Source organism: Aptenodytes patagonicus, chromosome 8 (genome assembly GCF_965638725.1).
Source record: "Aptenodytes patagonicus chromosome 8, bAptPat1.pri.cur, whole genome shotgun sequence".
In the NCBI taxonomy this organism is placed as follows: domain Eukaryota; kingdom Metazoa; phylum Chordata; class Aves; order Sphenisciformes; family Spheniscidae; genus Aptenodytes; species Aptenodytes patagonicus.
In genome coordinates this window covers 3,462,053-3,477,159 of record NC_134956.1, presented here as the reverse complement: position 1 = coordinate 3,477,159, position 15,107 = coordinate 3,462,053, and the positions used below count along the sequence as shown (strand labels likewise).

General features: G+C 34.9%; 1 protein-coding gene across 8 annotated transcripts in view; it reads left to right on the top strand.

Annotated features, from left to right (window-relative positions):
- The window catches only part of ATG7 (autophagy related 7), a 111,352-nt gene that overhangs the window by 26,440 nt on the left and 69,805 nt on the right, over window positions 1-15,107 (top strand). For 7 of the 8 annotated variants that reach the window (XM_076346000.1, XM_076345998.1, XM_076346001.1 and 4 more), the window contains 4 exons: window positions 1,194-1,397; window positions 1,648-1,763; window positions 2,515-2,590; window positions 6,074-6,154. In XM_076346000.1, the coding sequence (XP_076202115.1) occupies window positions 1,194-1,397; window positions 1,648-1,763; window positions 2,515-2,590; window positions 6,074-6,154 (477 nt within the window). Of the gene's footprint in view, window positions 1-1,193; window positions 1,398-1,629; window positions 1,764-2,514; window positions 2,591-6,073; window positions 6,155-15,107 lie in introns of those variants that run through there. The other variant, XM_076346002.1, reaches the window with a different exon arrangement.

Sequence of the window (15,107 nt, the reverse complement as noted above, 5' to 3'; positions counted from 1 at the left end):
TCTTGACAGCTTCCCTCAAAGTCCCTTTTTTAAATAATTCCTGGCTATAAGAATGAAAAATGACAAACTGCTGTACTAGAATTTCTATCTAAAATATCTGCATATGAAGCAGTATTCCCTTATATTTTACTGACTTACGGTCATTATTGCATAATTGTTTTTGCTTTTTGCTGTATCTAAGTCATTGCCTGTAAGTTTAGTAAAATCTGCTAGTTCAAGTATTGGTTTTATGATATTTCGGTCATAGCGTATATAGCTTCAGATTACTCTAAGCACTTGTCACAAACTGAAGAGAAAGGGGAAAATGATGACAGTGTAATTGTGTACCACAGCTGCTTGTGCTCCCCATGTGACTAAACAGATGCATATGAAGACCATAAGTAACCATTAATTGCGTTCCTCACTGAGCAGAATTTTTTTTGGATAAGACTTGCATTTCATTGCTTTGTCACATAGGAGTCTTTAATGAGTTATATTTCAGACCACAATGAACTGAAAAGACTACATATAGAATTTCAAATGACGTGAAAACTTGTTATTGATAGCCACTGTTGTACTTAAATGGCACTTGGAATATTTTAGCACTTAGAGAATATGAATATACAGAAATATGCAGCAAACTTGAAAATAAATTCTGAGCTGGAACCAAAATAAGTTTTTCCAATAATGATACTAATCATTGTATGAATATTGGGCCAAATTTGGATATATGGATGTTAATACATATCAGTGCATAGCAGCTTCAGTAACTTTAGTGAGACATTGAATGTTAGTTGGTGGGAACCTAGCTTCAGATGTAAACTAGCACGACACATTTATGGAGTTCCTGTTCCTTTTTTTTTTTTTTTTTTTTTGTCAGCAAGTGTATATAGGTTTGTGTAACAATTAGAGGGAGTCGATAATTTGTATCAGATTTCCCTGCAAGACACAGAAAAAGGTAATGGTTTGTGGATTTCTGAAACAGACTTTTGTTTTGGTTTTGTTTTTTCTAAATGCTTGACAACTGGAATTTTGCAGCTATCAGAAAATCTGTTGTTTATGGCTAGGGTGATAGATACGCAGTTGATCGGTTTTTTGTCCATCTACACCATGTTGGTTTTTTTTAAATCTACAGTGAATAAAACCTTGAGGCCTTTTTTCCCCTCCCCTTTTGGCTCACTTAAAATCTGTTGTTCTCTCTTTATTGTTCACAGTTGGTCATCAATGCTGCATTGGGATTTGACACATTTGTTGTTATGAGACACGGACTAAAGAAACCAAAACAGCAAGAATCTGGTGATTCATGTTTCAACAATGCCTCTGGTTCTTCTGATCTTTTGGGATCGTCACTCTTTTCAAATATCCCTGGCTATAAACTGGGTTGCTACTTCTGCAATGATGTTGTGGCACCAGGGGATGTGAGTAGAACCTTATGCAAATGGTGATTATATATCTCTTTTGTTGTGACTTGAATTTTTATTCCTTTAAATGGTGTTTCATAAAGGGATTTGTTTTATGTTGATGTACACAGGATTAAGAAATAGCTCATCTTTAATTCAGAAGATAAAAAAAATTAATTGCACAGAAATAAAGATGTTTTGTGTAGTAGGGCAGCTAGTGACTTTTGAGTTACTTTTTTCTTTCCTTTAGAATTGTCTATCTTTGTAGTCCACCAGGGATCGGACATTGGATCAGCAGTGCACAGTCAGTCGACCTGGATTAGCCATGATAGCTGGAGCTCTTGCAGTGGAATTAATGGTTTCTGTTTTACAGCATCCAGAAGGGTGAGTCATTTCTGAGACAAGGATTGGTGTTCAAAAGATCTGAGAAATAAGATCTATTTAATATAATCTTTTGGGAGAAGGAGGAGGAAGTACACATTAAGTAGGACAATTTTGTAAGGTGTAATGTTGCCTGTAAATTAATGTAAAATATAGGTAATTATCTACTATATTACTGTAATTTAACAGTGTTTAAGAGAGAACTGATTCATCGACTCTTAAGTTTTTATCTTGGAAATTGGGAGTTTTCTCTCTTTCTGAGTTTAAAAGTAGAAAAGTACTGAGAATATTTCAAAAGAAGAAAGTATTCCTGTTAGTGGATCTTGGCATTCCTTTGCTCAGGAGAGTGTTTGGGTGTAATGAGGAGCTATCATAACTACTTTTGTCACATGAAGGTCTTCAAGATAAGCCAAATATTGCAAAATCTTAATTAAAATTAAGTGGGTTTGATACAGAAATTACTCTGAAATTCTGTAACCTGAAATTTAGGCTTGTTTTCTGTCTTTAAAATCTGTGAAAGAAAAAGTGAGTTAGGAGTTGGACTTGAGTATGTTACAAGTCTCTGAGACTGATTCTGAAAAAGGGTTTTTGTATTCCCATGCTGAATCTTAGTTACTATGAAACAGATTTTCCAGATAGGTTCCTTTCCAGATTCTAAACTGTAAGCTGTAACAAAATGTCTTGAAGCTTACTGGAAATTTTGACTGTTCAGTATGTTGCCTTGTTCTAATTTTCCTTCTTGGATTTTTGGCAGTGGTTATGCTGTGGCAAGCAGTAGTGATGATAGGATGAATGAACCACCTACTTCTCTTGGACTTGTTCCTCATCAGGTAAATAATTTGTAAGTAAATGCTTTGTTTAAAAGCTGGGAGCTGATATAAAGCAAGCATCACAGACTTTGCCTCCTTAACAAAAACATACTTTATGCTGATTCCATTCCCCGGAGGACTGATTCTCTGTTTGTTTAAAAAAAAAAAAAAAAAATCCATCACACAGGCCAAGGTAGTTGTGTTCCTGGCATTGTGTCTGTCCTACTTGTGGACACAATTCCTGCTACCTACTTAGCAGGAATTTATTTGGAGCGGACAGTATGTGAATAAGGCAACCTCTGACTTTTCTGTTCCCCATCAGGGCTGACAATATGATCATCTCAAAGTTACTTTTGTTCACTTTTTAAATCCCTTCTGAGTTTGAAAAAAAAAATTCAAATCCAGCCAACTCACAGTTATTATAGTTCTCCAAAACATTCATGTATTTCTGGTGCAATACAGCAGTCTTTATTCTTCTACTCAACCCAAACTCTAGTTACAAGTGTGTTAAGGATACCATTTTTCAGATTGCTGGATAGACTTGTCTTTATTTGTTATATTGATACAGTCCTTCAAAAAAACTGCCTGCTGATCTTATCCCCAGAATCATAGAATCATAGAATCATTTAGGTTGGAAAAGACCTTTAAGATCATCAAGTCCAACTGTTAACCTAGCACTGTCAAGTCCACCACTAAACCATGTCCCTAAGCACCACATCTCCAGGGATGGTGACTCAACCACTTCCCTGGGCAGCCTGTTCCAATGCTTGACAACCCTTTTGGTGAAGAAATTTTTCCTAATATCCAATCTAAACCTCCCCTGGCGCAACTTGAGCCTGTTTTCTCTTGTCCTATCGCTTGTTACCTGGGAGAAGAGATTGACACCCACCTCCCTACAACCTCCTTGGGATTAAAAGTATTCTGTGCCTCTTTCTTTGTTGCTTGTCTGAGTGACTCTGTTTGGATGCTTTCATTGTATAAATAAATCATTTATTAGTTTCTAAGTGGTGTTTTTCGATTCTATTGATACTAATTTTTTTTGCGCTGAGAATGAGTCTTGATTCAGAAGAAGATAAAGCTACTAGTGTGTTTTCTTTGCAACATCCAGGTAAGCACAGGGTCTGGTCTATATAAAATTAGTCTAATTTTGGTTATAATTTTGTGTATTAACCAGTGTTTACACATGGGTCATCTTAAGCAGTGGGGTCCCCCTAGGTTCTCCCTGGGTTCTCGCTCTCCAGTAATTCTGGAGTCTCTCCAGTTCTCTCTCAGGAGTCTCTCTCCCATACCCCTGAAGTTTTTCTGCTCATTACTGTGGACACTGTCAGCTGCAGGATTGGTAGGGAATATCCAGTTCTCGATCGGCTTGTTCAGATACCCCAGTACGAAGCTTTTGTCCTCGCTAGCACTCATAATCTGCTCATCTGGAAGGTTCTCAACAGTTTCCAACTTTGGCACTAATTGATAAGTTTGTAACTTTCATAATGACTGACAGGTTGTTTACAGTCAGGCTACTTTATTGTAACTAAGTTACTCCCTTATCCTATAGGGTTGTCTTTAGTTAATATGCTAATGCTGTTGTCAGCCAGGCCCAACCTATGCCAACTGCTGCAGTATATCTGAGGGAGACTTGACCTCTCATATCTCAATAGGAAGAAAAAGCCAAATCTAAATCTTGTTCATTTGATGATCCAGGTACTCCCTTCACATTTATCTGAATGTTTCCTGTGATCATATGGGATGATAATATGAAACAGATTTTACTTATGCTAGGTCAGTTTGTTTTTAAAAATAACTTCAGTAATTTTGACGGTTAAATCTTTGTAAGTCTTGTACATATACAGTGACTTTGTTTCAAAATGGTGACTATGCTCCAGACCTCTGGAAAACAGATCTGTAATTTGAACTTTCTCTTAACATCTAAAAAGGGATAGTGAAGAAGAGATTTTTTTCCCCAACAAAAAGCTAGAAATATTACGTTATGTAGTAATATTTTTTTAGAATATTTCATAGTAAACTTTAAAGTTTACTGTTTCTTCTGGAAAAATAATAATCTCGCAGTTCATGTATTTTCTGATGATGAGAATGTTAACTGTCCAGTCAGTCCTGTCTGATTTGTTTTATACCCCTATATGATTTTACTTGTGTTATTGTTCTGTTTTGGGCTATGCTTTGAGATATGATCCATATCAAATACGTATTTTAATCGGAAAAGTTTTCATTGAATTACGACTTCTGTCAACCCTATATCTGTTTTCACATTTACATTTAGTGACTATCATGAATATCTTCTATTTTAGACATGCTAACACAAATATGACTTTAGTAAGTGTAAATGAAAAAATATTTTTTTCAAATATTGTCACATCTAATCCTTTTACAAACTGCTGGTTTCTCTTAGCAGTCACCCATCTAATCAACTCAGTGAGTGCAATATTTTCTCCAGGGGTCTGGAATTAACTGTTACTTTCTGGTGTGGTTTTTTGTGTTGTTCTTAGTTCATCTGGAATGCAGCAGTCTTCTTTATTAAGAAGGTATTCCTTTGTGGATAATAAATGTTGAACATTCATAGTCTTAGTCTGTCATAAATGAACTGAATTTATTTCCAGGAAGTGTCATGGAGTTCCTAGGATAACAGAAATACAAAGCAACGTGGTTTCGGAAAGACTTGAGTTTGTTGTTTTCCTTTCTTTTCCTGGGTGTGGGTTTTGTTTAAAAATGACTGTATTTTTGTATTCTACCATTATGTATGGCTTGGTGTTTCTGCAAAAGTACCTTAGTGTTAATACCGTTTAAATTGCTACTGGTTTCTGAGGTTTATGCCATTTCAACTGCGTTAAATGTGTGGAGTACATATTGGAAGTATTTTCCATAATAGACTTCAATATTAATTAAGGCATTAATATTTGTATTGCAGAGCTACTTATGTTCTGTTTGTAGTGAAGTCTCTTCATTGTAGTAGACCTGTAAAAGCACAGAATAAAAAAGATGATCAATACTCCAAAGAGTTCATAGTCTAAATGATCAAACCCTGTTCCAAAGTGTTTTCAGTGCTATCTCTGTTACCAGAAACAACGGCCTGGAATTTTAAAATTACATATCAGTAGTATCATTTTAACAACATGGTTTAGGAATGCATGACAGTTAAGTTTTCAGATTATATGTTACAGAGGTGGGGAAAAAAATGTGTTTGACTGGTTATACCATGACTTCTTATTTTTGATCGAACTTTGCAATCAGAAAAGTTAAACTCCAGGTGGTGCTGTGCCTCTATTTATGTTTAAATAGTGTTGCATTTAGATAGTTGTGCCATTATTTGTATATAGAAAAACAGTAATATATATTGAGTATAAATGTTATTGGGGGTCACTGTGTTAGAACAGTATTACCCTAGTTGTAGTAGTTCTTTGTCACTTTATTGAATGTATGTGTCCAGTTCATGTGGAATTTTGGAAATATTTTTTGTAATTATAAAATAGTATTGTAATTTTTTTCATCTTCCAGATCCGTGGATTTTTATCAAGATTTGATAATGTTCTTCCAGTCAGTCTAGCATTTGATAAGTGCACAGCCTGTTCAACCAAAGTAAGTCTGAGTTTGTCTGTACTTTCTTTATATGTACGGAATGGTCTTGCTCTAGGTCAGTCTTGGGGTGCCGAGCACTGCTTTGTATTTGACGTTTTCTCTTACTTTCTTAGGGCTTGGAATCTGCGTTCTCACTTCAGCTAAAGTTCTTTGCCTTCATACCCTTATTTTTTAGCTGTTTTCCAAATTTCTTTGGCATCACCTATTAGCATGCTATCTCCACATAAACATTCTAGTCATAGCTAAAGAAACCAAGCAGAGATTAGGGCCAACACATTTCTGAAAAGTTTATCACAGAAATACTGTCAATATTTTTTAGCTTTGTAGGAAGGAATAAAATTGGTATAGTTTTTAGTTGTTTAAGAAATTATTTCTGATGTCCGATGAATAAATATATCTTTCTAGCTGTCTTGAACTTAGTATCGTTACAAATATGCGAAGCTGTCTAAATTTCTGTTTTATGATACAAAACAAACATATAAAGAACACTTAAGAAAAAAAATTGCTTCATTAACATTTCTTTATTGAAAAGACTGTTTCATTTTGATGCTAGTGTTGACAGTCCTGAGTCACCTAATGGATTTACAGCTGTTGCTTGGATCTGAGCTGTATCTTGCCAGAACACTAGGGCAGCCCACTAATGTGTCTGTGTGAGGCCTCCTTTTCAGTTTTGGATTGTTTTCCTGTACTGTGGCCTTGAAAAGTTTTTTCTGGCAAGTTTTCTATGGCCATGTAGTGCAAGTTCAAGAAGTTTTGACTGGGATATCTCAATATGAAGATTCAGAGGTTTTGACTCATGATTTGGCCTGCTTGGGAGTGCCATTAATTTAGTTCACTTTTATGCACCTTCAGACTTACTGCAAGAAGTTCTTTCTTTTCACTGCACTTGTCCTTCTTCTTTCAAACAACTGTCAAAAACTCGAGGCACTATCATTTTTTTGAGGACTTGTACAATTTCTTCTTCTACAGTATTCCTTTTATTTTTCTAGGCTATGTGGGCACATTAGACAAGTTTTGAAGGACTATTAATGTCCATTTTCTCCTGAAAAGTTGAAGCACTAAAATTAAAACTTGGATCTTGCCTAATATGCCTGTTATTTTTAGAAACACATATCTACTCTCTTGAATAGCCAAAAGCTCAGCAGTAGCTAAAAGTGATTATTTTCTCATCTTTTCCAGAAGTGTGGTTTGCAGAAATTCTATGTGTGTTACCTAAAGTAATTTGGTTCAAAAAAATACTTATATGTAAGGGGGAAAAAAAAAAAAGGAAAAACTTTGATGGTGGTGCCTGAGAAGTTAAGCTGTTAGAATAAGCTTGTTTGTTTGTTTATTTTTCTTTTTATCTCTGATCCAGGACATATTGATATATAAAAACTTATATTGGTGTAGATAAATGAAATGCAGGTATCAATTTTTTGTTAGCAAATCATTTCCTCTTGGAGGTCATTTTAAGAGAGCCCTGTTTTACATAAACAGACTTGATGATTTAATAAAAACTGACTTGGATTTTAGCAGCTGTGCTATTCCCAGAGAGATCACTTTTCATGTGGTTTGGGTATTAAATTACTTCTGTGCTGAAAAGGTTGCTTCATTGGCGCACGTATTTCCTTACAGTAGAAACACAGCATTTGTTTACTTTGCTAACTTTCTGTTTATTAGCATAAGAGTATGTCACCCTGTATTATCTGGAAATCTGATGCTAATACTTTGAAATGACAAATCCAATTACAATTTAATTGCAGTCTGTATGTTGGGTTGGGTTTTTTTTTAATGCAGTGATTTAGCATAATTTCATCCTGATCTATGTCAGATTTTACTATAGATTCAGACTTTTAGCACAGGAGAGAAGTGGCTTTTCTGATATAATTGAATTTGCTGGTATCTTATTAATTTTCTTCTTTCTTACGTCCACATTCGCTTTCTTGAGCTTTTGTCACTCTGTAACTCTTAAAACAGAAACCAAATGAATTAGGAATTTAAAAAAAAATTCCAGTGCATTCTTAAGCCATCCAGTACAGCTGGATGACTTAGGAGAAGCTGCTAATGATCCGCATGTTTAGCGATTAGATTCCATTTCATTTTGACTCTCAGTCATGACTTCATTTCTCTGTTTTTGAAGCTGAAGAGCCCAGACATCCATGCAGCCAGCTATTCCTTACCCAGAATTGTCCTAAACAGGCTGCATGCCAGAGAAGCTTCCCGCAGGCAATTGTTCAGGAATTTTGGGATGGTCGCAGCAGGAAACCAATCTATTTTTATTCTGGGCCAAATTTTCCTCGTATGATTTCCCCCTCTGTCTTATTCTGGTTCTGCACAAGCATGTGCTAGAATGGAAAGTATCCTCTTTCAGAGCTAACAGCGTTGCACTGCCAGTTGAGTAGTAGGTCTGAGGAGCAGTGTAAGCTCTTCTGATGCACTTCCTCTTCCATGTCAAACTTGTTCTGTTACTGAGAAGGGAGAGTCCAAAGTTCTTTAGTATAGATATTTATTTGTAATAACTGCTTTATGTACAGAACGAGAATGTTAAGCTTCTTACTTACTGTGCTAATTAAGCTGTCTGTGTACCCTGTTGCGAGCAAAATGAGGATATTTTCTCATAATATTATGGTGAGAAGCACTACAATCCCATAGAAAAATAGAGTGGTCCTGATCCTGCGCTACCTGATCCTTGCAGGCAACTGGCTAAAGCCTTGAAACATGAATGTTAAAATATATATCTGTTTTAATGCAAAACTGCCAGTGTTTATATTTTAATGAGGGTAATGAAAATTTTCCTGTTATTGCTCCTCCCTCCTCCTTGTGCGTCATGGAATGAACCAGGAGACCTCATAGATTCAGAGTTTAATGTCAGAAAAGATTATTGCTACTAACCAACTTGGAGATGCAGATGTCCCCTCTGTTTTTACATATAGCTCACAGATCTTATTTCCTCCAGAGTTCATATTTATCATCCATGTGCTAGAAAGCTAGCTTATTTTCCTTAAAGATGTTTCTCTCCTTCCCCTACTAAAATTGCTCTTATGTGTAATTATCTCCACTATCAAATTAAAAAAAAAAAGTAGCATAAGTATCTCTACTAATTTTCAAGTTCTTTCTCAACTTTCTATTCAGTATGCTGAAAAATTGAGTCATAGTTTTTTAACCACTGAGTAATTTTACTGACTTACCTTTAAATGTTTTTCAATTTCATTGCATTTCATGAAGGGGTAGACACCAGGATCAGGGGTGGTATTCTAGGCACTATGTTACAATTTCTGTCTTCAGTCAAGATATTTCCCTACTCTTGCAGATGTTTTTCCTTTTTAACATCCCAGGAATACATTAGAAACTTCTTCTGTGACATTTACTAGGTTCCTGTGTTGCGTAAGTTATTTATGAGTGTTTCAGTTTTGAAATCTATCGTCACGTAGACATAGCAGATGAGAACAATAAAAGCATTGTTAACTGCTTTGCATGCATTTTTACTTTAAATGGTTCCGATCAGTTATGACAGTAACCTGCACTATTCAGTAACTTACTGATTTTTTTTTCAGTTGAGATAATTTTAATTTTGATTCCAACAAGACCCTTCATATTTGCCCTAGCTGCATTGAGAAGAGACTTTCATATTTGCTTTCTCCCAGTAATAGCGTATTGTAAGATCTGTCAGTTAAGTTGTTTTTAATCTTTTTATATTATACATTTCTCAATTCAAGTATTGTGTTGATGTTACATAGAGATGTATAAGTCATGGGGGAAAAAACTCTTGGTCTTTCCTGTACGAAAAAAAGCTAACTCTTGGATAGCTTGCAGAAATGATGGAGGAAATGGGGAGAAACGTTTGTCCTTCAGGAATGAACACTGCAAAAATTTAAAAGAATGTTTAAAAAGAGTTATTTCTGTAGTTGTGCTGTACCATTAAGTCTGTGTAACTGAGGCCATTTATAACTTTCCTTATTTCCTGAATTTACATATGTTAACATTTGACACTTCTATGCACAGTGCAGCCTCTGTATTAATATTGGATAGATTTCATTCAGACTTTAGAATGCATCATTAATATACCTAGGCATATTTTCAGCATACTGAGTTAAACGTAATACTTTTCTTTCTCTTAAGGTGGCATAGAAAATTGCTTTACAAGTGACTTACAGAAATTTTTCCTCTTTGAAAAAACGTCATTTTAACTGGGGGGAGCAGGAGGCAGGATTATCTTGGCCAGGCATTCTTTACCCCTCTGGATATCAATTTTAAATTCAGTGAGAGAATTGAAATAATATATATTTTCAAAATCAGTCACTGTGAGGATGGTTTTACTGCTGGTTGCCTGAAAGATGCTCATTCTTTAAAATAATGCCTGGTCTTACTGTTTCAGAAATACTGAATTTTTATTATAAAGTCAACAAAATATAATGTAGATTATCCCAAGTAAAAGGGTACTAACAGAGGAAGCTGTGATGTGTACTAAGAACACCACATCACACACTAAGAAATTATGACCATGGTAATGTAGCCATTAGGATGGAATTTTGTTCCCTTAAAGGAGGGTAAATGTGATCAAGAACCCCAGAAATCTTAAAAGTAACATTAACTTTAAACATTATCCTCTTTTGTGAACAGAGAAAAGGGTGTGGAATCAGTGGTATATTCAGTTTTGTGCATTGGGGAAGGTGGGGAGGTGTCTCTACAGACAGGATGGATGATAATTGGAAAATGGAACTTAAAACAACACTGAAATCTAATAAGGTGGGAGAGAGCTCGTTATCTCTGTCCTCTGTCTGGAAAAAAAAATTACCTTAATGAAGCATGTGTAGTTCAGTGGAGAAGTTATGTCTTGTTACTCCTTGCTTAGTCCATCTTGATGACTGGAAACTTCATAGCTAATCCTATGTGAAGGCAGTAGTACCAAATAAACTGCCTTGCACGTAACAGCTCCACAATAAAGGTTGTAAATGGAAGGAACATGGGGAAAGATAAAACATGTTTATGTTCAATCTTAAATCATACCATTTACCAAAATTCAGAAAGCAGGCTGACGTTCCCACGTGTTAGCACTGTTATGGCTAGATTGTAAGAGTTAGAAACGATGACTGTTTTGCACCAGTTACTCAGAGTTGTGGGATGCAGGTTTATTGACATTTAATAGATAACAAAGGTTTTTGACACCAAACAGCCTCCTAAAGTCAACAGAAGAGAGGATTTAAAAAAAAGAAACAAAACTTGATGCTTTATCTTACGGTACTGAAGAGAAGTAAGGTTGTTTAAAAATGCAGTTAGATCACAAGAAGGATAGTTCGAAACTTTAACCAGTACTGCTGCTGGCAGTGTTTACTTGTCCTCTTCTCCCCTGCCCCAGACATGATGATGCTAGAAATCTTTCATGAAGAAATCTTTCATGAACAATTGTTCTTAGCCATTCTATTGTGTCTTCATTTCAGCTTTTAACGTATCTGTGAAGTCGCTTCTTAATCAATTTATTGTTTTGTTATGTTTTCTTCAACTAAGATAAATGTAGCAAGTATAAAAGAATTCAAGAGGCTTTTTTTTTTTTCTTTTTGACTACTCTTTCTTATTCTCTGTTGTAATTTAGCTGGAGTTACAGCAGGGACTAATTTCTTGCTGTTATTACTTACTATTTCTCCCTTAAGGAGAAGAAACTAGAAAACAACAAATCAGTAGGACATTCTTCCATTTTAGCTTATGTTGTTAATGTATTTATCTGTAGTAAGAATTGACATGGTTTATAAAAAGTTAAAGATCAGTTTGTGTCTTGTGAGGCTAAACCACCCACCCAAATATTTTCACATGGGTGAGGATTTGTTTTGCGTTCAGGGCTCTGAGGGGAGGATGCATTTTCAAAACTTCTGACTTCAGGATAAGTAAATCTTAGCCTCCTAGAAGCTAGCAGCTGTATGTGCAGTGTCAAAATGTTTGTTTTGAGTGTGGGTGTTTGCAAATGTATTTAAATGTTGAAAACTGGAGGTTTGCGTCTTTCATATTTTGCTGAGCAAAACCAGTTTTTATTACCCAGTCCCCTATCCTAAGATAATTGTCTTTATTCTAGCCAATCTATTTGCCTTCATCACATAAGATAATGTCTTCCTGGATGGCAGATGCAACCATTAGGTATCTTAGGGAGTTTAAATACAACTTGGCATAGAAAATGTATTTAAATAACAAAGTAAAACAACATTCCTCCCCAGATCATTATGGTTTGGGGTCTTGTCTTCATGGCACAAGGGAGTAGATAGCTAAGGTTTACTGCAAAGTGTTTTTAGGAGCTGTTCTTCAGTATTGCATTCTTTGCAATGGAATTTTTGAACTCCACTGATTAAACAATTAAGAAGGTTTCTTGAGCAGGAGAGAGAAAGAGGAAGGGAGAAAAAAGAACAGAGAACATACAACACTGAAACTTGTTTCATTCCCTCTTCCTTTTGCTCCAGAAAATCAGCAATTCTGTTGTTACTACTTTTGGTTTCGGAATAGTAAAGTTGCTAGATTAAGAATCCCTATAAGTAACACACTTTTGCCCTTCAGAGAAGAAAACAAATGATTTTGTTATTCCGTGTTTCTTTTATTTGGTGAATTTGTTAAGTGTTTCCTGATGTTTAAGTGAAATAGCATGTCGATTTATGCTGATGTGGCAGCGTACCATGTTAGATAGTAGAATCTAAGCTATGTTGCAGAGAATCCCAGAATTTGGTCCAAGAAGCAGCTGGTGTGACTGACTGGTCCATGTTATTGACTAGTTTACTTGTCTGCAAGTTAAATAGCATTAAAAGAAGTAAGAATATGTTCCAGTAATTGTTCAGTGATCTTAAATGGATGTAGGATATTATTCTAAGCAGTTGTAAGTGGGAGAGAGAATGGTTTATGAAGTCCATCTTAAATAGAAATCTGTATTATCTGAACTAAAAGAAAAAACAGAATTTATTGAAGTCTTTAAGTGAAAATACTGCACTCATATAATATAGTTTCTGCACTGTGACTAAAATTAATTTTTCCATTTTTAAGTTTAAAATACTGTTTTTTAAGGGGATGAAGAAACCTGCCATTGTTAAAAACAATTGATTCATATTTGTGAGAGGTGGTGTTTCTTTGCATTTAAATTAAATTCTATGGGTCTTAGAGGGTTTTTTGGTTTTGTTTTTTCAATATTTCTTCTTCCTTCAGTTCAATTACATTTTAACTACAATTAGTACAAAGTAAAGGACTATCAATCAGTAGGAAAGAGATAGCATCACCACAACTTTCTGGTATTGACATGTTCAATATCTAACTGTGTCTAGAATACCGTTTTTATTTATTCTAATGGCAACTTAATGCTGTCTTGTCATCTCTCTGGGAAGCTGTTACAGAATTCCTTTTGTCTCATTAAAAACAAAACTGAACTATAATACTTTGACTTTATATATATACTTGCTGACAGACTCTCATATAAGAATCGCAAAAACACAGTTGGAGAACACTGAACTGGATAAAAACTAGGAACATACAATGTGTAGTGGTGGTATGGTGATGATGTTCATCCTACCATTGCTCAATGTAGAAACAGTTCAAACCTAATTCTGTAGGTTTCCGTCTGGAACTCAAAAGGTCAGTTGTTCATTTTGCTGGATATGAGTAATTTGTTATTGTTCTTTTTACTTCCATAAGGTTTTTGCATACTTGCAACCTAATGCCTTCTATTCCTTTATTTATTGTCCAGTTATTCCAACGATTCAGTGCATATTCATCAAAGAATATATAGACACAGTATGCTTTGTGTCTGCCATTTATGCTGAGATTTTTTATTTGTAAGCTGAGGAATCACTTTAAGTTAAAAAAAAAAAACCCCACATGTTCCTGGCTGGAACATACATGATTCTTTAATATTAGTGACTATGAAAAAGTCATTTAATATGTTGACATATTTAGTGCAATAAGTGAGACAAAATACTTGTTCATATCAGTTATGTGCAAAGAGTGCCAATTGTCAATTGTTGGAGTCTATATAAGAAAAACTGAACTAATTTGAAAAATGGGTAGTCTTTTGCATTGGTAATTTTGATAGAGAAGTACTTCTGATTTATACAGCGCAGCACTGTGTGCATTTGACAATTTCGGCCATAATTCTATCTCTACATATTAAAAAGTAATGCCAACATGTGGCAGTGAAAGAATGGAAATACATCTGTGTTTCTTTCTTCTATGGTCATGTGTTGTAACAGTTGTCTCATGGAATTGAGCGATGACGTGAGAGTCTGATTTCTGCCCCGCCCCCCCCCCCATCTTTATGCAAATAGGACTTGCTTTATTATAATCTCATATTCAAATTATGCTAAAATGTTAGATTGTAATATTTAAATAATATTTTGTTTACTTGTAATTCAATTATATTTTTAATCTCATGAGATTAAAGGGATAGGTACTACATCTTTTCCCAGCTAATTTTTTAATACCTTCCTATTTTTAACTATTGTAGGGTTTTTTGTATGCTTTTCTGCATTCTTCTCATTGCAGTCTTTGAGAAGAGTCTGTCTACATCTATACCGATTTTCTTTTGTTAAACTTCACAAATCATCAGCCTCACTTTATTGGCCAACTGTTCTTTTGTTTGCAAATGCCTATGTAGGCATTTTTGAAAAGTTTAAGTTAAGTTTAACCTTTATTCAATTTTCCACATTTTTACAGTGTTGCTTATATCTGTGTCTTTGCAGAAGTGTTTCTGTTTTCTTTGAAATTGGAAAAAAGTGAAGGAAATTGAATTTAAAAAGATGGTAAAATAACTGAAACTGCGGAAATATAGTAAATATGTATGGTTTTGGAGAAAATGTTGTTGTTCCTCCAGTGCTGTTTTGCATAGGTATTGTAGCACATCCAGATAATAAAATCTTCTGCTCTGAAATAGTCTACAAAATACGGATTTTTAAGCTAGAGATCTCGATTTAGGAACTACTGAGTAGCTGCAATTTCTGCTTAAGGTAGTGATAGT